The sequence below is a fragment of the Lepus europaeus genome, chromosome 7, assembly GCF_033115175.1.
Source record: "Lepus europaeus isolate LE1 chromosome 7, mLepTim1.pri, whole genome shotgun sequence".
Taxonomy (NCBI): Eukaryota; Metazoa; Chordata; class Mammalia; order Lagomorpha; family Leporidae; genus Lepus; species Lepus europaeus.
This window is the reverse complement of record NC_084833.1, coordinates 67,433,785-67,456,521: the sequence shown is the minus strand read 5'-3', so window position 1 is coordinate 67,456,521 and position 22,737 is coordinate 67,433,785. Positions and strand designations below refer to the sequence as shown.

At 53.2% G+C, this 22,737-nt stretch overlaps 2 protein-coding genes across 4 annotated transcripts in view; one reads left to right on the top strand and one right to left on the bottom strand.

Moving 5' to 3' along the window:
* Positions 1-5,177, bottom strand: part of USP35 (ubiquitin specific peptidase 35) — a 41,874-nt gene extending 36,697 nt beyond the window's left edge. The window contains exon 1 of the mRNA XM_062198273.1: positions 4,905-5,177. The gene's annotated coding sequence lies outside the window, so the exon portion shown is untranslated. The remainder of the gene's footprint in view (positions 1-4,904) is intronic.
* Positions 5,178-5,445: 268 nt separating this feature from the next.
* On the top strand, positions 5,446-21,523 carry KCTD21 (potassium channel tetramerization domain containing 21). 3 transcript variants are annotated; one of them, XM_062196773.1, is made up of 2 exons: positions 5,446-5,496; positions 18,569-21,523. In XM_062196773.1, exon 2 carries the CDS (start codon positions 18,599-18,601, stop codon positions 19,379-19,381), a length of 783 nt encoding a protein of 260 aa, XP_062052757.1. In that variant the 5' UTR covers positions 5,446-5,496; positions 18,569-18,598; the 3' UTR covers positions 19,382-21,523. The 3 variants fall into 3 exon arrangements, with proteins under 3 accessions (XP_062052757.1, XP_062052756.1, XP_062052758.1); XM_062196772.1 differs by lacking the exon at positions 5,446-5,496 and adding an exon at positions 6,004-6,066; XM_062196774.1 differs by lacking the exon at positions 5,446-5,496 and adding an exon at positions 6,211-6,384.
* The last annotated feature ends 1,214 nt before the right edge of the window (positions 21,524-22,737 follow it).

The window sequence follows — 22,737 nt, the reverse complement described above, 5'->3', positions numbered from 1 at the left end:
ACTCAGCAGGCTGTGAGCTCCTCAGGACAGGGACCAGGGCTCATTTCTTTGTGGCTGGCATCTCCCCTGCCAAGAAGAGTGAGTGCCACGTGGTTAGCAGGTGCCGCCATGGCAAGAGTGGTGCCCAGTGCTGGCCGGGCTGCCTCAGTCTTGCGGGTGGGGGTGGGGGGAGAGGGGGGAGTGAGAGGGCCCCCTGTAGGCCTCCTGAACTAGGAAGTGGGGGAAGGCTTAGACTACTTTGGGCAGTCATTTTTATGACAGACAGAGTGACAGGGAGAAGACACACACCTTCCACTTGCTGGTTCACTCCCCAAATGTTTACCAAGTCAGGGCCGGGCCAGGCTGAAGCCATGAGCCTGGAACCCAATCCGGGTCTCCCACGGGAGTGGCAGGGACCCAGGTACTTGAGTCACCACCCGCCGCCTCCCAGGGTGCCCTGTAGCAGAAAGCTGGGCTGGAAGCAGAGCGGGGACTTACACCCAAGCACTGCAATACACGACACAGGGGTCCCACGCAGCCGCACTGCACCAAACACCTGCCCTAGCCTGCATCTGTCCCTGTCTGCGTCAGGCTCTGAGACGCACTCCAGCCACCGGAAACGCTGCCTTGTACTCAGGAACGCCGTCTCCACCTGGCAGGGTTGTAAAGCTAAAGCTCCCCGCTTGGTGCTGAGCACAAGGAAGTCCTCCGAAGACATCCACTCCTGTCGCGTATAGGGGTGGGGAAACTTTTTGGATATTTATAACATCATTCACGGGCCATATGAAATTATCAGCTTAAAAATGAGCCTGCTACAGATTGATTAATTTCCAGTTCTGCCTGAGTGGCCTTGATAGGGCCAGACCTGGTGATCTCATGGGCCTTATACAGCCAGCAGGCTGGACGTGCCCCAGCCCTGCTTTGGGGCCATTAAGGAGCTTCTAGTCAGGTGGCGGAGGCAGACATGTTAGTGAAGCACCTGCTCAGGAAACCTGTGAATGGCATCTTTAAAAACAGGTCTCTGGGCCGGCGTTGTGGTGTAGCGGGTAAGGCTGCCATCTGCAATGCCAGCATCCCACCGGTTCGAGTCCCGGCAGTTCTACTCCCAATCTAGCTCCCTGCTAATGGGCCTGGGGAAAGCTTGGAGGATGGCCCAAGTGCTTGGGTCCCCACACCCACGTGGGAGACCTGGAAGAAGCTCTTGGCTTCCGATCAGGCCAGCTTCGGTCTTGCAGCCATTTGAGGGACTGAACCAGCAGATGGAAGATACTCTTTCTCTTTCCCCCTCCCCCATAACTCTGTATTTCCAATAAATAAATCTCAAAATTAAAAAAAAAAAAAAAAGGCCAGCGCCGCGGCTCACTAGGCTAATCCTCCGCCTTGCGGCGCCAGCACACCGGGTTCTAGTCCCGGTTGGGGCACCGATCCTGTCCCGGTTGCCCCTCTTCCAGGCCAGCTCTCTGCTGTGGCCAGGGAGTGCAGTGGAGGATGGCCCAAGTCCTTGGGCCCTGCACCCCATGGGAGACCAGGAGAAGCACCTGGCTCCTGCCATCGGATCAGCGGGTGCACCGGCCGCAGCGCGCTACCGTGGCGGCCATTGGAGGGTGAACCAACGGCAAAAAAGAAGACCTTTCTCTCTGTCTCTCTCTCACTGTCCACTCTGCCTGTCAAAAAAAAAAAAAAAGAAAAAAGAAAAAGTTCTCCCTTCAGCCCTGGCCCTCTCTTTCCTAGGCAGTACCAACCTCCCAGAACCCTGCCTGGTCTCCTTCGACCCTATACACCCTGTCCCATGAAGGACTGGCGACGTGTGTGGAGTCCAAGGCTGAAATGGAGTTCAGGGGCCAGGGAGGGCTCTGGGACAGGCAAGACAGTCAGACTAGGAACGAGGAGTCGTGCAGTCCAGGCCCCAGGCACCATGTGCGCTTGAGCCTCTCTGCTCTCCGGTAAACAATATTAGATTGGATCCCATGGAACGCAGTGATGCCACACTGGCGACTTCTGCCTGAGGAGCAGCACGGGAGGTGCGCTGCGCTTGGCAGCTGGGAGCACCTTCCACGAGGGCTGCTGCTCCCAAGGCCAGCCCGGCAGCCCAGTCTGGGGCCTGCCTACCTGCCTCCGCTCCCACGCAGGCCGTCTGAGGTCGGCTGTCACCATGGTCACCGAGAAACCCACTCCCTAGGATGATCTGGGATGCACACACACAAAAGGGCTTCAGAGGCGTGGCGCTCACCGGACCCCGCACAGACCAGGGAGGGGAGGCAGGATGTGGTCGATATCCCTCCAGGGGCAGAGAGGGAGAGGGACAAGCACTCTGACCCGCGGGGAGGAAGAAGCAGGCTGCCTTGCCAGGCCCCGGAAGAGGAGGCGATGGGCTGTCCGGGCTGGCTTTGCCTCAAGAGACAGCTGCCCAAACAAATGCAGCAGCACACAGCAGCTGCCTCCTCCCTTGGAACAGCCTGAGTTTCAGTCGTGAGACCCAGGCTCGGGCGCTCTGCCTCCCGATCACAAGTCCTCGGGTGGCTCCTCAGCCTTCTCGCCCGGGAAATGGGAACTGTTCTGGGCCTGCCACTCAGCGTTGCAACGAGACGTAAAAGGGATGAGGCCTGGGCGGCCAGGAGTCTGTTCTTGACCATTTGGCACCAAGGGGAGAAGCAAGGCTGTCAGGGGCAGGAGGCGTGGGGTCACACACTACCGACCTGGCTGATTCTACAACCCTACCCGGCATCAGCTCCTCCTACCCGTACCCATTCTCATCCCACAGCAGAGGCATGTGGCCTGACCCCAGCCCAGCCACTGCCCCCTGGTCACAGACACTCTTTCACCCCTCTGAGCTTCTGACCCCCAGAACGGAAGATGACCACCTGCCCACCCCTTCGTCTCTCCAGGCCCGCACCGCGGCTGCTCCCGCAGCCCTGGGCGTACCCTCCTTGTCCTAGTAATGCAATAGCCTAGAAGCCCCAGCAATCCAGCATGCTCCAGGGCACACAGGAGGCACTGGAAAATCATGATACCCCCTCCCCTAAAAGGCCCAGATCCCTCTATCTGTCCGTCTCGGCTGACCCTGGCAGTTCTGCTGTGTGTTGACAGAACCCTGTTCCCGCACATCCAGGCCTGGCTCATCTCCAGCCCCCGCTAAGCCCCCAGGGTGTACGTGAATGTCATACAACTCCAATACTTGCCTCCACCTCCAGGCCTTGGGCCCCCAGTTCAGCCTTCATCATCCCTTCACCGCCTCTCCAAACCGCTTTCCCCAGCCCCAACACACCCACAGCACCGTGAGATTAACTGTACTGCCCGATAACCTCCAGTGTGCCCTGCCCCTACACAGAACAGTCAGGATAAGGCCCAAACTCCCGAGCCTGGCAGGCAGCCCTCCCGGTGACACTAAGCCCACGTGACATGAGAGGCAGTGGGCACCCGCAGGAATTCGGGCAATGGGCTTTTCCCTAATGGCCCTCCGCTGCCCCCTTGTCTCTCCCTTGGCAGGATCCGACTCTTCCTTCAATGTCAGGTTCACATGGCCCCCTCCTCAGGGAAGCCTTTTCTTAACCCCCTACCATTCACGTCCCCGAGCCCTGGGCTCCAAGGCCTCTCTCGGCTTCTCGTGTCTCTCTGCAGTGTCCCCAGGTTCCATGCCTGGCTCTCTCCCGCCCCGGCAGGACCAGGTCCTGGTCCCCTGTCTGTGCCCAACGCCTGGTGTGGGACCAAGCACAGAAGAGTCCATGTGGGTGTGCCAAGTGGCTGGTGAGAGACACGTGACAGCACGATGACACAAAACCAAGGAAGTGACCAGAAAAGCACCTCCCAGAGACAGGCCCACCCCCTGGTCCAGTCACTGCCCCGAGAGCTTAAACCTCCACCAAGGCATCCCCTGTAGAGGTCACCGCAATGGCCTGAGCAAGGCCTTGGCCATTCGAGAAATGACTCAAACGACAAGGCAGAAGGAAAAGCAGTTAACCCTCAGGTCAGAACTCACAGGGTCTCATAATACAGGGGGTGGGTTTGCGAAGACCTCACCCAACCTCTCCCTGTCCTGAGGAGTGGGGAGAGACAGGGCTGCCCCTCCCAGGCTCACCTAAGTTGGGAACTCACTTCCTCCCCTCCGGGACCCTCACACCCAGCCGCTGTCCTATGACTCCCCTGGGGGCAGGGGAGGGGGGCTCCATCTCCTGCCCCTCAGGGGCGCCGCCAGCAGCCGCTCTATTTTTAACTGAGCTGCTATTCCCTAGGCCTGAGGGAGCCCTTCTCCCTATGCTGGGGGGCCCCTGTCTGGGCCACCAAAGTGGCTCTAAAGGAACAGAAGAAAGGACCGTACCACCCAAGCAACTGCTCTTTTATTGGGAGAGCAGGGAGAAAGGCAGGAGCAGCCTTCCCTGCTCGGGAACACACCACATCCACCCCTCCCAGCCTGGCCGCGCCCCTGCCCCGCCCCCACCGCAGGCTGCCGCCTCATACCTGCGGTCTCCAGTGTGCAGGGGCACGTACAGGTGAGGGACCCCCGGGGACACGGGATGCTAAGAACAGCAAAAGCCTTTTCCAAGCAGTGCTGGCCTCTGGGTACCCCCGTTTGTGCCCCAGCTGGACCCTCTCTCTCCCTCCAATTACTCCAGTGCACTCGCAGCCAGTCTGCTGGCGCTGGGGTCCCCCGGGGAGGCCGGCAAGCTTCATGGTACTGAGCACCAGTGCCCTCAGCCCTAAGTGGGGAGAGAGCCGAATTACCTTAACACACAATCGAGGAAGGAAGAGGTTGAGGCCCAGAGAGGGGTAGCTACTAGTCCAAGGTCACACAGCAAGACCCATGATGCACCCAGACCTCCCGCCTCCCGGGCCTGGGTTCATAGTGCCCTACAGGCTAATCCGGGGTTCCTGAAACGCCAGGGTGCAGACACCCCCTTAACCCTCATACACGCCCCCAGCCCCCTTACCTCCCAGATTCCAGCGGGCTCTGCTACAGAGCCGGCTCCTGGGCGGGGCTCTCAGGCCGGGCAGAACTAGGTTGGGCCGCGCTAGGTCAGGGCGGGTCTTCTGCTCCCCCTAGGGTGGGGTCGCCCTCCGCCTGGTCCCAGACCACAAGGATGCTGCTTCCACCGCAAAGTCCAATCTTCCCACTCCGCTCTGCACAAGTCCGTCTGTGCCTGAAGAGCCCGATTCTGCGGCGCGGCCGTGGGGCTGCGGGTCGAAGCGGGGGGAGGGGCGAGGTGCGGGGAAACGGGGCGGAGCTGGAGCGGGGGCCACCTCGCGAGCTGCCACTCGGGTCGCGTCCCCTTTAAGGCCAGCTGGCCTGAGCCCCGGTGTGGGCGGGGCGGAGAGCTGGGCAACTCGCTGCAATGCCTCATGGGAGGAGTAGTTCCAACTGGGCTTGCCGAGCCGCAAATAACTAGGGGAGAACCACAAGTCCCGGAGCGCAGCGCGCGGACCCAGGCCCGCCACGCCCCTGGGCTGGGCTCTGACCCTCCGCCCCCTCGCAAAGCTGCGCCCGCCGCCCGCGGAGGGGAGGCTGCAGAGCGAGGGCAGGAGGTGGGTGCCGTGCTGCCGGGGACGCGGGGCTCGGGGTCTGCCGCTGAGAGGACGGAGCCCATCTGGGCACCTGTCCTACCTTGAGAGGTCGCCTACCGCGGCCTCTCCACTCTCATCTGCGAAATGGGGATGGCTACCTAAGTGGCTGCGGGGCAGAGGGGAGCCAGAGGAGGCAGAACCGGGGAAGAGGGGCGGAGCTGGTGGGAGGGGCGGAGGTGATGGTGATGGTAGGAAAGGCCCGGATTACGGGGGTCGGGGACTGTGGGAGGAGGCTTTGGTGGGACCCGGAGTGGGGTGAGGGGCAAACAGGGTGAGGGCCTCTGAGGAGAAGGTGGTCCCGCGTCAGGTCGCAGAGGGGTGTCCAGGGCTGGGGAGCGAGTGCCGTGGAGGTAACCCTGGGTTGGGTTGGGTTGGGTGGCGGGGCGAGCCCAGGGTTGGCGGCGCTGTCGCCGGATGGGTGCTCGGAGCACCTTCCTTGTGACTGGAATTGAAGGGCCCATTCGTGGAGCCGAGTGCGTCACACGCATGCTCTCCCTCCGCTCTCTGTGCTGGCCCCGTAGCCGCTCACAGGTGAGGGACGTGAGACCCGAGGAGTGGGCCCATGAGGACCTTGCGCTCCAAAGACCCCGCTTGTTCCCCTGCACTCCAGGGAGGCGGGCAGGTGGCAGGGAGGAAACAGAAGTTTGGGTTTCCTGCCCTTCGCAGTTTTCTGACTGGACCAGTTCCCTCAAGCCGGCCAGCCCGCCCTGTGCCAGTGTGAGGCTGCAGTGAGGAGATGGAGGGGAACACGCTGTTTCTAAGTTCGAGTTGTCGGCAGGAGCCGGAAGACCGCAGGGAGAGCGGTTGCAATGCGGGCTTGTGCCTGCAGAGAACGAACATGAATCATGAGTGAGCTGAGAGGGACGGAAAGTTCTGGAAGAGGATGGGGGATGGTGGTGGTTGGGGTGGGCCTGCACCAGGTGGAAGACTCTTCGCTGTGCGAGTAGGGAGCCTCGCGGATCGGGGGGCTCACTTCCTTCTGCTCCCAGAGGCAGATGGCTCCACAGTCCTCTCCTGCCATGTGGATTGTGGGGGCAGCGGAGCAGCCCTAGGCTTCTTAAAGATGGCGACCGGGGCCGGCGCCGTGGCTTAACAGGCTAATCCTCCGCCTAGCGGCGCCGGCACACCAGGTTCTAGTCCCGGTCGGGGCGCCGGATTCTATCCCGGTTGCCCCTCTTCCAGGCCAGCTCTCTGCTATGGCCCGGGAGTGCAGTGGAGGATGGCCCAAGTGCTTGGGCCCTGCACCCCATGGGAGACCAGGAGAAGCACCTGGCTCCTGGCTCCGGATTAGGGCAATGCGCCGGCCGCAGCGGCCATTGGAGGGTGAACCAACGGCAAAAAGGAAGACCTTTCTCTCTGTCTCTCTCTCAGTATCCACTCTGCCTGTCAAAAAAAAGATGGCGACCGGTCAAGAGGGGGCCAAAGATAGAGCTCTGGGGTGTGGGGAGGCCTGGAAAGGGAGGTGTTCCCAGGAAGTCCCCAGGGTTGTGAGCCCAGGAGCCTACCCTGGTGGGCAGACTGAGTAAGGCAGGAAGGTCTCCGGTGTGCTGGGAGACACATGACCCGCTCAGCCTTGTCACCCCTAAAGTGCCTCCAACCATGCCGTGTCCTTTCGCCTGTGCGTGCACTCAGCTCTCCTTGCGTTTCCATCTGTGAGGTCGACTGGGCCTTGTCCCATGCCTTAGATTCCACATGGGAAATTCAGTATTTTGAAATAGAAAGCTTTAAAACTCCAGGCGGAAGCCATGACCTTCCTTTCGGCAGATGGCAGCCAGTCTGGGGTGGGAGGAAATGGATGTGACTGCACAGGAAGAAGTTTCTTCCCCTATTCCGCCTGCTTCTAGAGTTGGGGAGGGGAGTCCTTCCCAGCCCAACAGGAAGGCCAGGCAGGCATCAGACTTCAGTAAAAGTTGGCTGTGGTAAGGAATGAGAGTAGAATGTTCTAGAGATGCAGAGGAGAAAGGAAGGAATTCCTGCCGAGGGGCCTGGCAGATGAATGGGGTTTTCCTTTGCAGTCCAGGCAGAAGGAATGGCAAATGCCAGATTGCAGAGATCAGAGAGGGCCTGGCACAGTTGGCATAAAAAGTAAGGATATAATAGTGCCTGCTTCACCTGTGAGGTTAATGTGATTGAAGTGCCTAGCACAGATGTAACTACTCAGTAAATGTTAGCCATTATTATTACTGTGGTGGTTATTGTTAGGATCACCATCTGCCCAGGAGTTGCCTGAGGCCCACACAGTTAGCGAGTGGCAGAGTCTGATTCAGAGACAGGCTCTGGTCAAAGCAGGCACTGCCCTGTACCCCGGACGGCCTCTCTGTTGCTTTCTGCCTGGCCTCAGCATTTCTGAGGCCCAGAAGCCGTCCCCCTTTGTGAACATTTACATAGACCCAGAGCAACAGTTTTTCCTGCTGCCGTAGCGGAGACTCTGGGATCAGGAGAAGGCAGGGAAACAAGGCCTGAACAGCCAGTCTGCTCCCAGCACACGGGCCCCTGGTGTGGTTTCTGTGGGTAGTTGGTCTAACCAGGTTTGCAACTCTGGGCTTTTATCCCTTAGCCCGGGATTGGCTTCCTTTTGGGGAGGAAAATCATGAACCTTTAGTGCTCCTTAGTAGTAGTGATAACAAAGCTCCCATTTACTGACATTCTGAATAGAACTTCTCATCCGAAATACTCTTTTCTTCCCCCCTTCTTTCTAAGTAAAATATTTTCAAAATCCCCAACCCTACAGAAAAGTTTCAAATATAGCCCTTGCCCTAGATGCACCAATTCACACTTGGCTGATTTGGGTTTCACACAGATACGCATGCACTTTTTCCCCCAGACTATTTAAAAGTTACAGGCGTCCAGACATTTAGCTCCTAGATTGTTCAGCATACTTCTGTCTCCTAACAGCAATATTCTCCTATTTGACCATGCCATGATCCTAAGACAATTAGCAAGAAGTAAGTATTATCTAATAGAATAGTTAATATTCACGTTTTTTTCCAGTTGCCTAATAACATCTTCTGTAGTTTTTGGTTTTTAAAATTAGATCCATGGAGCCCGTGTTGTGGTGCAGCGGGTTAGCCTGCCACCTTTAACGCTGACATACCATATGGATGCCAGTTTGAGTTCTGGCTGCTCCACTTCCAAGCCAGTTCCCTGCTAATGTGCCGAGAAAGCAGCAGAAAATAGCCTAAGTACTTGGGCCTCTGCACCTAATGGGAGACTGGGTTGAAATTCCAGGCTCCTAGCTTTGGTCTGGCCCAGCCCCAGCTGTTTTGGCCATTTGGGGAGTGAACCAGCAGATGAAAGATCTCTCTCCCCATCCCTGTGACTCTGACTTTCAAGTAAATAATAAACAAATCTTTTTGAAAAAATAAAAAATAAAATTAGATCCAGTCAGGATTCATATAGCATTTGATAATGTATCTTTAAACAACCCATTTAATCTAAATAGAGCCCCTCCATCTGTTTAAATGTCCGATTAGTCCATCAGTGATGAGTTCCCGGTTATTTCTGTTTGGTTTTTGGTACTTTGTACTCTTTATTGCATCACATCAGGAGCATGTGATACCAGGGTCCTGCTGTCCATCTATGAACATTCTACTTGATTATTGATTAAGATCATGACAAGCTGATCTCCCCATGTTATGCCCAGTTCAATTGTCCCCAAAGACCACCAAGGAGCCGATACTGCTGTAAAACACACGAGAGTTTTATTGCAACCCCGGGTCTGGACTCTCAACCATCACCGATGCAGCGGATTTGCATTGAGAGCCCCGACTCTTCAGTTAACAGGGTTTTTATAGGGTTTTCAGAGACATTCTATATATTATAGTACCATTTAGCAAATCATCTCATTCTGAGGGAAATTCAAAGAACATCTTTTAGAACTGATTAGTGCATCCAGTGGTGGGAATGGACCTAGTAAAGGTGGTTGGTTGGCTTTGGGGGTGATGCCTTTTAAATTGATTGGCTAAAGTATAGGGTCTAAGCTGCTGGGGTGTACGTGCCAAACTGCAGGGTTTTGGGATGTTATCAATCACCTTAACTGTCATGAAAAGATGCCTAGAACTTTAGGTTATTTCCCTGCTATCTGCTGATTGGCTGTTGCTAGGGGAGTTTATTGCAAGGGGAGTTCGTTTATTTATTTTTAGGAGCTTCTGGCCCAGGGTTCAGGTCCCGGTCAGGCCTGAGATACAAGATGGAGGCCTATTTTAAAATAGCTGCACCTTGATCCAGGCTCAGGTCTCTCACCCACTGTAAGGGTGAAATCTCCCCTTTGCAGTTAGTGAGTACTCCGTGGCATGATTCATTGAGTATGGGAATTGTGTGTTCCTGAGAACCTCTCACACAACATCCTTTCATGACCCTTGCCTGAATTGCAACAGAGAGTTGCAAAACAATCCATTTCCTAATTTTGCCATTACTTCTGTATTTATTAGCTGGGATTCTTGTTTACAAAATAACTTTTCTCCCCTCTCTTTCTTTCTCCTCCCCCTCTTTTCTTTTTGTTGGACTCATGGTTTTTTTTGTTAAAGTTCAATTTGCTATAATCTATTATCATCCTTAATCTTTTGGATGCTCAGATCATCCTACATTTGGCTAGCATGAGTCCCTTCAGCTCCTGGGTTCTTTTAGTTTAGCCTCACTAATCTTTGATTGTGTCTTTGCTCTCAGGCAAGAGAAATCCCAGGCTCACCTTGAACTTTTCTTGTCAAAATCCTGGAATCATCAGTTTCTTCAGGAAGCCCTGGTTTGGTTTTTGTTTTTTTTTTTTTTTACAAGCGATAGATAACATTCAGAAATCAAGATGAGCGTGAGCCGCAATGGCGGAGTTGGGCCAATCTGAAGCCAGGAGCCAGGAGCTTCGTCCGGGTCTCCCCACGGGAGTAGGGGCCCAAACACTTGGGCCATCTTCTGCTTTCCCAGGCCATAGCAGAGAGCTTGATCGGAAGTAGAGCAGCCAGGTCTAAACCAGCGCGTATGGGATTCTGGCACTGCAGGCGGCAGCTTTACTCGCTACACCACAGCACCAGCCCCAGGCAGGCACTTTTGACCTTGCTAAAGACAACCTCCAGGGAAAGCAAACATTTTGCACCCTAAACCTCTACCATGACCACCCTGACTGCCTACTAACCGGTCTGACTCCCCACACTCTGAAGTAGTGTTAATAAGGCTTAGATAAGCTGATAAATATATAATACCTTGCACCCATTTTTTGTTTTTAAGATTTATTTGAGAGGCAGAGTTACAGAGAGAGAGAGAGGTCTTCCATCTGCTGGTTTACTCCCCAAATGGCCGCATCAGCCGAAGCTGTACTGATCCGAAGCCAGGAGCCTGGAGCTTCCTCCAGGTCTTCTATGCACTTGGGCCATCTTCCACTGCTTTCCCAGGCCATCTGCAGGGAGCTGGATTGGAAGTGGAACAGCCAGTACTCAAACTGGCACCCATACGGGATGCTGGCACCACAGGCAGAGGCTTAACCTATTATGCCACAGCACCAGCACCCTAGCACCCATTTTGGTACACACTGAGTACTCGCCAAACATAGCTATTTCCCTCATGTGCCCTGCAGGGACTGTGGGTGTCAGGGCAGAATTTTAGAGGAGACAGCTACACTTCTTATAAGGTATCTCCTCTCGAAGATTTCTGTGTCACAATTATAGGTTGCAGCAGGGTGGTTTTCAGGCCCCAGACTGAAATTGCTCCTTCCCACAGTGCCAGCCTGCGCACCCTCTCATTTCCGCCACAGCTCCAGATCCCCAGGCACCCTGGCCTTTCCTGCCCCATCAGCTGGCCTGAGGAGCCGGCAGTATAATCTGCTGGTCTGACACCAGCGCTTTCCACAAGGAGGCGTTAGAGCAGAATGCTTCCTGGTTCTTTTCCAGGCAAACCGCAACTTCAGATTTACCTCTTGGAAAGACTCCTGCTGGGGGGGAAAAAAAATCTGCTCAGACGGTGGTGGGGCTTCCTTTATTTTCTGCTACCCAGCTCAGTTTACATTTTCATTCAACCTTTTTCTTTTTCCTTTCTTTTTTTGAAAGGCAGAGTACAGAGAGAGAGAGAGACTATTCAATCCATTGTTTCACTCCCCAAATGGGTGCAACAGCCAGGCCTGGGTGAGACTGGAGCCAGGAATTTCTTTCAGGTCTCCCACAAGGGAGCAGGAACTTAAGGACTTGGGCCATCCTCCGCTGCTTTCCCAGGCGCATTAGCGGGGAGCAGCCGGGACTCAAACCAGCGCCCATAAGGGATGCTGGCATCACATGCGGTGGCTTTCCCTGGTACTCCACACGCCAGCCCTATCCAGTCAGCTTTTCCAATCTAGCTTTTAAAAACCTGGCTTTTTTGTGTTTCACTGCTTTATCATTATCCTGAATTGCTGAAGAAGTAGGACAGTCTAGACTGCTCGGTGGGCTTGCTGTGTGTCAGCCGTGGAGGGGCTAGGGGCCTTCCTGGGATATTGTCTCTTGTGGAGAGCATTTAGTGCTTTTCTACATTTTTAATTATTTTTTAAAGATGTATGTATTGTATTTAAAAGGCAGGATGGGGAAGTCTATCCCTCCACTGGCTCACTCCCCGATGGCTATAAACTGGAGGTTGCTGTGATCTCAGGTTTGACGCTTTGCAAGAATGGCTCACAGGATTCAGAGAAACAATTTCTTACTAGATTACCCATTTATTAAAAGAAGATATGCCTCTGGAACACTAGATGGGTATCTGGGTATCGGGCAATTATAGTGGAAGGGGCCTGGAGCTTCTGTGCTGTCTCCAGGTGCTCCACATTTTCACCAGCTGGGGAGCTGTCAGAGGATTTCTATGGAGGCATTAAGTGCACGTGGTGGATTAAATCATTGGCCTTGGTGATTGTGGCTCCATTCCCTCAAGGTGAGGGGGTGAGTGGGGAAAGTTCCAGTTCTCTAATCACGTGATTGGTTCCTCTAGCAACCAGCCCCCATCCTTGGGGCTATCCAGAATTCGCCTCATTGACATGAACTCAGGTGTAGTTTAAAGTCTAATTTTGTGGATTCCTGTGCTCTAATTAAGATGGTTTTCCTCCTTTTCATCTGTCTACTATTGGTTTATTTCATAGACACAGTTTTGGAGGATAGTTTTTACCCTCCTTTACAATCACAACCCATAGTATGAAGATACATGATAGAGGCCGGTGCCATGGCTCACTAGGCTAATCCTCCGCCTGTGGCGCCAGCGCCCCGGGTTCTAGTCCCGGTTGGGGCGCCGGATTCTGTCCCAGCTGCTCCTCTTCCAGTCCAGCTCTCTGCTGTGGCCCGCAAAGGCAGTGGAGGATGGCCCAAGTGCTTGGGCCCTGCACCCACATGGGAGACCAGGAGGAAGCACCTGGCTCCTGGCTTTGGATCGGCGCAGCGTGCCAGCTGTAGCAACCACTTAGGGGGTGAACCAACTGAAAAAGGAAGACCTTTCTCTCTGTCTCTCTCTCTCACTATCTAACTCTGCCTGTCAAAAAAAGAAAAAGAAAAAAAAGATACATATTAGATCATGATCCATTTCACACACACAACTAAAAGTTTCACAATTGTATGTATGAGACTAGTCACAACCAGTATTGATTTCATATGAGACTTACTATTACAACCTTTATTTTTTTCCCATTTTATGGGAACATAATTTACATACAGGAAAATTCACCTGGGCCGGTGCTGTTGGATTGAAGGGTAAGCCTCTGCCTACAGGGTACTCATTCAATTCCTGGCTGCTCCACTTCTGATCGCACTCCCTGCTAATGCTCCTGGGAAAGCAGCACAAGATGGCCCAAGTGCTTGGTCCCCTACATCCAGATGGGAGCCCTGAGAGAAGTTCCTGGCTACTGGTTTCAGCCGGGCCCAGTCCCAGCCATTGCATCCATTTGGGGCATAAACCAGCAGATGGAAAACCTCTTCCTTCTCTGTCTCTCTCTCTCTCTCTCTGTCTCCCTATTTATAACTCTGCCTTTCAAATAATAAATACATATTTAAAAAATAACTAAAAATAAAATTGACCCTTCTTAAGGGTAGTTACATGAATTTTAATAATCTTTGGGGGCCGGCACAGTGAGTTAAGCCACTGCCTGCGATGCCAGCATCCATATGAGTGCCAGTTTGAGTCCCAGCTGCTCTGCTTCAAATCCAGTTCCCTATTAATAATGTGGGAAAGCAGCAGAAGATGCCCCAAGTACTTGGATCCTTGCCACTCACATGGGAGATCCTGCTGGAGCTTCAGTCCTTTGTGGCCATTTGGGGAGTGAATCAGCAGATGGAGAAGGATTAGAGGTGAAACTAGAAGAGCAAAGTGCTTTGGTGTGGGAGTGGTGCTTCAGGAGGACTGGAATGGAAGGTGGGCAAGCAGCAGGGAGCTGCCTAAGGATGTAAGGTGTAGGCAGAGCAGACATGAGCCGAAGTTCCAGGAAGATTTCTAGGAAACAGAATAAAGATGAATTGTTGAGCTGAAAAGTTGGGGCTGCTTCCTCTGTCATGAACTCGGGGCAGTTGGTTGGCTGAGAAGAGTCCATATCAGGGTTGGGGCAGGGGAATTCTGTGTTGGATACTGTGCAGTATCCATGGGGATGGCCAGGAAGAAGTGGAGTACATGGCATGATTGGGGTGGGGATGGGGAGAGCAGGAGCTCGGTGGCATTTGTGCATCACCACCTGACTGCAAACTTGCCACCAAGCTACAAAGCACAGCTCCTGAGACTGCCAGTTCCTGCCTCTGTGAGTCATGCCATTGTGCCTTTCCTAGCAGGGCTATGGATTTGAGATCAGGCACGCCATGACCCTGGGACTGGGGCTTAGAGGACTGAACTCTGTGGCTCAGTACATAGAAAACAATGCCACAGAGAGCACCCTAGACCTGGAGGAGAGAGATCTGCCTTCTCTTCTATCAACCTCTGCCCCTGAGTGCTATGTCACTGCCGCTCACCATGGTAGCAGCAAGAAATTGGGTGCACACTACTTTTTTTAAGATTTATTTATTTGGGGCTGGTGCTGTGGCATAGTAGGCTAAGCCTCTGCCTGTGGTGCCAGCATACCATATGAGCACTGGTTTGCGTCCTGGTTGCTCCTCTTCCAATCCAACTCTCTGCTACAGCTTGGGAAAACAGTAGAAGATGGCCCAGTTGCTTGGGCCCCTACACCCATGTGGGAGACCCAGAAGAAGCTCCTGGCTCCTGCATTTGGATCTGCCTACGATTGACCATTGCAGCCATTTGGGGAGTGAACCAGGCAGACAGAAGAACTTTGTGTTTCACCTCTCTCCGTCTGTAACTCTACCTCTCAAATAAATAAATTTTTAAAAAGAAGTGGTGGAGTTATGGAGAGATCTTCCACCTGCTGGTTCACTCCCCAAATGGCTGCAACATCTAGGGCTTGGCCAGGCTAAAGGCAGGAGTCAGGAGCTTCTGGGCCTCCCATGTGGGTGGTAGGGGTACTTTGGGCCATCTTCTTTTTTTTTTTTTTTCTTTTCTTTTTCTTTTTCTTTCTTTTTTTGACAGGCAGAGTGGACAGTGAGAGAGAGAGAGAGACAGACAGAAAGGTCTTCCTTTGTCTGTTGGTTCACTCCCCAATGGCCGCTGTGGCCGGTGCGCTGCGGCCAGCACACCACACTGATGCGAAGCCAGGAGCCAGGTGCTTCTCCTGGTCTCCCATGCGGGTGCAGGGTCCAAGGACCTGGGCCATCCTCCACTGCACTCCCGGGCCACAGCAGAGAGCTGGACAGGAAGAGGAGCGACAGGGACAGAATCCAGCGCCCCGACCGGGACTAGAACCCAGTGTGCCAGTGCCGCAGGCAGAGGATTAGCCTATTGAGCCGTGGCGCCATGGGCCATCTTCTACTGCTTTTCCTAGGCCATCAGCAGGGAGCTGGATCAGAAATAGGGTGGCCAGGACACAGACCAGCATTAGGGAAGCTAGTGATCCAGGCGGCAGCTTAATTTGCTATGACTATGCCACGGCCCTCACGCTGTAGACAAAGGGTGTCAGGGTATCTCAGTGTAACGAGGCTCTTGAGCACACTGACACAGAAGTGTTTGCCACTCCTGTGGAGTGAACTTTGAAAGGCCTCCCGCTGAGATCTGTTCCCACGCTGCGTGGTATGCAGCCCTGGTAAGATGTTCCCTGATGCACCAGAATCCATTCCTGACTTACTCCTGCAGCTCTTGGTGCTGTGTCTTGTTAAGTGTGTGTATTCATCAGCCTTTCATTATGACAATGAAATACATGAGGCAGCCTAACTTTATAAAGGAGAGGGATTTATTTTGACTCCTGGTTGTAAAGGTTCACAGTCTCAGATCAAGCTGTGCCCCCAGCTCAGCCCTGTCGAAGGTTTTCTTGCTGGTAGAGTCCTGAAGTGGCACAGAACATGACATGACACAAGGCAGGAATTGCACTTCGTTGCCTCCTAAAAAGCCACTGGGATTCCAGTGTGACCCCTCCACCCTCATGACCTCATCCCATCTAACCACTTCCCAAAGCCCCCACCTCTAAATACCATAACTGGATTAAGTGTTCACCCTCTTAGAACCATTAATGTATAACTTTGTGGTTTACACTTCTACATGAGTTTGGGGACCAAATATTCAAGCTGTGTCTTTGCTGTCTCTTGTCTCCCCTACTACCTGGGCTCTTAAGAGCAGCACTGGGACTGATTCCTCTTGGTGTCTAAGACCATTTTCTGCGGCTCTAACAAAATAAGTGAAGCTGGGCAGTCTGTAAAAAAAGAGAGAGAGAGAGAGAGAGAGAGAGAGATGTATTTAGCTCACAGTCCCAGAGTTCATCCCAGCATCAGCTCAGCTCTGGTGATGATGGCCTTCTGGCTACATCACAGCATGACAGATGCTAACGTGGGAGCAGGTACAAGAAGAGGCGGAGACCACCTGGCCAAGACATGAAGCGAGAGAGATTCAGGGCTCACTATTTAGAATAACTCGCTCTCGAACGAACAAACCAGGATCTGCAGGAACTGTGTTTGTCCCTTCTGAGTTCAATGCCCCTGTGACCTAATCACCTTCCACAAGGCCCCACCTGTTCAAGGTTCTACCACCTCTGCACTGCTACCTGGGGACTAAGCTTCCAGCACATGGCAAACCATATCCACACCGTAAGGGAGTACCCAAAGAAAATTGCCGAATCTGTCCCACAGGTCGGCTCTTGGGGAAAAGATAAATCCTGTTTCCTAGAACCTTGAAGAGAAATTAGAATCCAAGAGTTCAGGTTGAAGGAGACTCACCAACTCGAGATGCAGGAGGCTTTTTAAAGAGTGGGTAGGGGGATGGGCATTTGGCACAGCAGTAAAGCACCACTTGGGATGCCCACATCCCATACTGGAGTGCCCAAGTTCAAGTCCAGGCACAAATCCCAGTTCCAGCTGCCTGCTAACGCTCATCTTGGGAGGCAGTGGGTGATGGCTCAAGTGGTTGGGTTCCAGCCAACCACATGGGAGCTTTTGGCTTTGGCCTGGCCCAGGCCTGGCTGTTGCAAACATTTGAAGAGTGAACCAATAGGAGGGAGATTTTCTCTGTCTCCCCCTCTTTCAAATAAAACTCAATTTTTTAAAAAAGATCTACAAAGGAAAAGAGAAAGAAAATAAAGAGTAGGTAGAATACCTCCAGGAAGAGTGGTATGGGCAGGGTGCCACATATGCACTGACCTTGCTGTTAGTTTCAGAGGAGGTAGGAAACTGAGTCATGGCAGGAAAGGACACACCTCGATGGCCAAGAGCACCTCTGTGGCAATGGCCTAGGAACAGTGAGCATCCAGGATTGTCAGTTGGAGTCCTGAGGACCGAGTGACCCACTTGGGCCCTGATAGAAGGGTGGACACGTCACTGATCACAGCCATTCATTGTCAGGTCTTTGAGAGAAGCAGCATTGATAGAATAGAAAGTGCACTGGGCCTGGAGTCCCAGTTCCCAGAGCATTTGTGAAGTACTTGGTGCTACCAGTCCTTGGCTGGTGAGTGTTGACACATTTCTTTCATATTAAGGGTCCTGAGTTGGAATGCTGACAAGGCACTTCTCCTCTGTATGTGGAAGGAATCCTGGCAGTTTTCCTCATGTGCACAACAGGGTTGGATAATGGTATTACCTATACCAAAAGGTGATAAACTGTAATGTAGCAAATACACATAAAGGCATATAGGATAGCTCAGTCCAAGCACATTTTCCATTCTTCTCTCTCTTCCTTGAATATTTAGAATCACAAAATGAACTTTTTTTAAAAAAGATTTATTTATTTGTTTGAAAGGCAGAGTTACAGAGAGGCAGAGGCAGAGAGAGAGATTTTCCATCCGGTCATCCACTCATTCATTCCCTAGATGGCCGCAATGGCCGAAACTGCACTGATCAGAAACCAGGAGCCAGGAGCTGCTTCTGGGTCTTCCATGAGGGTGCAGAGGCCCAAGTACTTGGGCCATCCTCTACCAGCCCCAAGCATTGGTATTTTAAAAAAAACTCTTTGCAGGGGCCAGCACTGTGGCATAGCAATTAAAGCCACTGCTTGCAGTGCCAGCATCCCATTTGGGTGCCGGTTCAAGTCCCAGCTGCTCCACTTCCGATCCAGCTCTCTGCTATGGCCTGGGAAGACAGTGGAGGATGGCTCAAGTCCTTGGGTGCCTCCACCTATGTGGAGACCCGGAGGAAGCTCCTGGCTTCTAGCTTCTGGCTTCGGATCGGCACAGCTCTGACCGTTGCAGCCATCTGGGGAGTGAACCAGCGGATGGAAGATTTCTCTCTCTCTCTCTCTCTCTCTCTTTGCTTCTCTGTGGCTCTGCCTTTCAAATAAATAAATAAATCTTAAAAAAAAATACCAATGCTGGGGCTTGTTCTAGACCAATTAAAATAGACTTCAGGAAATTGGAATTTTTTTCCTTTTCTTTCCTTTCCCTTTCTTTCTAGCTCCCTGGTATATCTAATGTGCTTTCCACACTGTGGCAGTTGTCAGCATCCATCAGGTGTTAGTTCATCTCAACACCAAGGACTATGACTCCCCAGACATGTTTGTGTAGTATTTATATCTCGCTTTTCGCCCTCTGTAGGAATACTTCCCAGCACCCCAGCCTCCTGCCATGTCTGACCCCATCACACTGAATGTTGGGGGGAAGCTTTACACCACCTCACTGGCTACGCTGACCAGCTTCCCCGACTCCATGCTGGGTGCCATGTTCAGTGGGAAGATGCCCACCAAGAGGGACAGCCAGGGCAATTGCTTCATTGACCGTGATGGCAAAGTGTTCCGCTATATCCTCAACTTCCTGCGGACCTCGCACCTGGACCTGCCCGAGGACTTCCAGGAGATGGGCCTGCTCCGCCGGGAAGCTGACTTCTACCAGGTGCAGCCCCTGATTGAGGCACTGCAGGAGAAGGAGGTGGAGCTCTCCAAGGCAGAGAAGAACGCCATGCTCAACATCACACTGAAGAAGCGGGTTCAGACGGTCCACTTCACTGTGCGTGAGGCACCCCAGATCTACAGCCTGTCATCCTCCAGCATGGAGGTCTTCAATGCCAACATCTTCAGCACCTCTTGCCTCTTCCTCAAGCTCCTAGGCTCCAAGCTCTTCTACTGCTCCAACGGCAATCTCTCCTCCATCACCAGCCACTTGCAGGACCCCAACCACCTGACTCTGGACTGGGTGGCCACTGTGGAGGGCCTGCCAGAGGAAGAGTACACCAAGCAGAACCTCAAGAGGCTGTGGGTGGTGCCCGCCAACAAGCAGATCAATAGTTTCCAGGTCTTCGTGGAGGAAGTGCTGAAAATTGCTCTGAGTGATGGCTTCTGCATCGATTCTTCTCACCCACATGCTCTGGATTTTATGAATAATAAGATTATTCGATTAATACGGTACAGATAAAAGAACCTCAGCAACACGGTAGTGGGGAGGTCTCAAGAAACTCCATGCCAGCCAAGGTCTCGGAGAGTGTCTGGCCAGTGATGCAAGGCAGGGGACTCTACTAATCCATATTAACTACATAGCAGGACTTGATTCCCCCCGGGATGAAATCTGCCTTTTGGAATTCACATGTCCTCTAACCAGAACCACCTTTGTTCTTGCCATTTTGAGCTGGAGATGGACAGTTTTATTATGACAAGGGAAGAGCCAGCTGAGGTCCCCTAGAGGAGACCACGGGAGGACTTCCTGGCTGGGACAAAGGAGCAGCAGTTTTCTCACATGCTCCAGGTCTCTCTCCCACCAGCCAATGCCCCATTTGCCCATCTGTAAAAAGGGCCACAGGCAGAGGGAATGGTTTAAGAACAAGAAGACATAATGTACTTGGCATTTCCTGCCGCACCTGCTCTTCCCTCCCTAGGGATGCAGCCAGCACCTGGGACTTGTTTGCCCAGGGCAGTCGTGTTTGGCCGGCCTGGAATGTAGTGTTTTCAGAGCTCCGCCACTGGCCCCTCTGGGGCCAGGCTGAGCTGCAGCCTGGGCTTGGAGGAGTGAGCAGGCTCCAGAAGGTGGGGCCAACTTGAGGGATTTTTGGCTTCAGAAATGGGCTGCTGTCTCTATGAAAATGTGGAAGTATCTGGAGCCAGGGTAATGAAAGGTACTTCATCATCCAGCCTGCTGCCTGACTTTTGTAATCCTTTTCCCCATAATTTGAGTTATCCCCAAAAGAGGTCAGTCTAAACGGGGCTCTTACAGACTCTCAGGGTTGGAAAATAATTCAGTGGTTGATTAGCTGTCCTCTGGTCCCAGCACCTTTGGGGGTGAGTGCCTCTGCCCAGGTATCCCCAAGGGATGGCCTAGGCTGGCTGGCACACCTCTGATGAGGGCAGCACCCCCCAGGGGTTGAAAGTGTGGCTGGTAGGAAGTTCTTCCTTCTATTAAGCCAGGATCTGACCTGCCACTTCCTGTGCTGGATCTTGGCCGCAGACCCTCGTTTTCATCCAAGGTGCATTTCTTCACCTTGAAAACAGTCACGTTGAGAGACCAGACACTTAGCATTACTCAAGAGTGCAGACTTCACTGTGGGATCTGCTGCAGGAGCTCTGCTCACCTTCTTCCACCCCTGTCAGTCCCCTGTGTTATGTCCTCACCGTGTGTGTGTGTATGTGACCCTTACTTCACCCATCTTCCCCACCAACGATGGCTCCACATGCCTTTTGACCATTTTCTATTGGGAGGGGCAGACTCGCCACCCCTGGCGGGGGGCCTGCAGAAGGAGGTGTGGTCTCAGAGGGCAGTGTGCAGTGGGGAGCACAGCAGCAGTCTGAACCGTAGCACTGCCCTTGGAGCGGGTGTACAGCCCCCAGGACTCCAGGCCCTCCTCTGTGGGGGTGTGCTCAGAAGTAGTACATGGGCCTTGTTGGGTTACAGTCTGGGCATAGAAGCCCAAAGCCAAAACCCAGTGGGCTATGAGCAGTGCAGGCCTCAGACCTGCACGTAATTATGATTCACCCCTGGAGTGAGGAGGGCCATGGCAGTCCCAAAGTCCTCCCTGCTGGGCAGAGGCCCTCAGACAAAGCCAAGGAAGAGGCCTCCTCTCATTTGGCCCTGTGAGTTGGGAGCTTATACGCTGGGCTCTGAGCATAGCCAGGCCCCTTAACGGCTTATCCAGGCCTTTCCTTCCCTACAGTGAACCTCGGAATATCTTACAGCTGTCACAGGCCACCAGGCCAACAGCATTCTAGAAAGACCCTCACAGAGAACCCACTTTAGACCAAGCCACAGAAGCTGTGACCACAACAAAACAGTTTGAGGATAAAAAACTGTTATAAGTCACCACTGCCCTTTTTTTCCCCTCTCCATAAAACTTCCCCTTCCCCATCTTTTTGGTGCTTCCTAATTCAAGCAGCTTGACTCTAGAGAGAAAATGTGGAACCTGTGAAGCCACTAACATACTGTGTGACTTTGTGCCTGTCACTCACCTCACTGAGCCACCTTCACGTCTTCATCGGTGAAATGGGCATAACAGTAACACGTAACCCTACCTACCTCACAGGGCTGTTGTGAGGAGCAAATGAAATAATGTATGTGAGAATAAATGATAAATGGTTATTATGATTTTGTGACTGCTCACGGGGGTGGGGGGGGGGAACACAGCCTAGAGTGAGAGTGACTCAGGTTTGAATCTTGGCTCCATCACTTGCCATGTAACCTCCATGAGCCTCTCCGATTTGTATCATCATTGGATCACACCCCCACCTCCCAGAGTTTATCAACTTAAATAAGTTGGTGGATGTAGAAATCCCTCACCGTCCAGGCACATAGGCTTGTGTGTGTGCTCCCTCACTCACTCACTCTCTCTCTCTCTCTCTCTCTGCCTTTCAAATAAAAAATAAAAATAATAATAATAATATCATTCAACAGTCTGGCAGGAGGTGTTCAGGGTGGCCCCCTCAGCGGGAAGAGAATCCCAGCAGGGTACAGCTTCACAGGCCCTTACAGAGTGCTTTGGTAGGCGGGCCTGCGGCCACAGATCAGCTAAGTTCAGTCCAGAAAATGCCCAGAAAAGAGCTCCATCCTCAGAATGGGCGAAGGGGGGCCTTTGAGGCCAGGTTGGATTGTGACAGAATGAGCACTGAAAGCATCGTGGGAACAGAGCAGAGACCCGGCGGGCAGGCGGGCTGGTGGGAGTGGGGGGGGAGGGTGGGCATGCATGCAGGGCCACAGAACAGGAGTAACAGTGGGGATGTTCAGCACAAGCTCCTCAAGCCCACACCTACCCTGCTGTGGGAAGGAGCTGAGGTGGCCCTGCAGTGCCAGCCAGGCCCACAGTGCATTAGATGAGTGTCAGCTGGGAGGCAGGGATTTGCTTCCCAGGAATGAGATCCCACAGTGCCCTCACCAGGACTCAGTTTGGCCTTTTTCAGGGCCAAGGGTCACCTCCCAGCTGAAGGGGCAACCCTGGGCACACATGAGCTTGTGGGCCCACACGTGCATAGGGGTGGCCAGGAGGGATGCACAAGGGCAATCCAGGGCACAGGGTCCCTGCACCTCAGCCACCTCACTCCCAACTCTTACCCTCGGGACCACTGAGGGCCCGCTGCCCGTTGGTGAACGCCCCGGCCTCTTGCCCCTGCTCTACCTGTGCAGCAGGGACCACGGCCTTCCTGTGCCTACACCCCACTCTGCAGCCCAGGACGCAGCCGCTGTGATGTAAATTGTGTGGCCTAAATCACTGTATTTGTGTAACTGCCCCTTTACTCCCTCATCGCTTCCATATTTCTTTTACAAGTTACTCCTGGAACAGGCTGTCGGGAACT

Excerpts from the sequence above, each read along its gene's own strand:
- KCTD21 (XM_062196772.1), top strand. The coding sequence starts at position 6,022 with ATGCTCTCCCTCCGCTCTCTGTGCTGGCCCCGTAGCCGCTCACAG. Across the intron at positions 6,067-18,568 it reads GGCCCCGTAGCCGCTCACAG|GAATACTTCCCAGCACCCCA; the intron begins GTGAGGGACGTG and ends CGCCCTCTGTAG.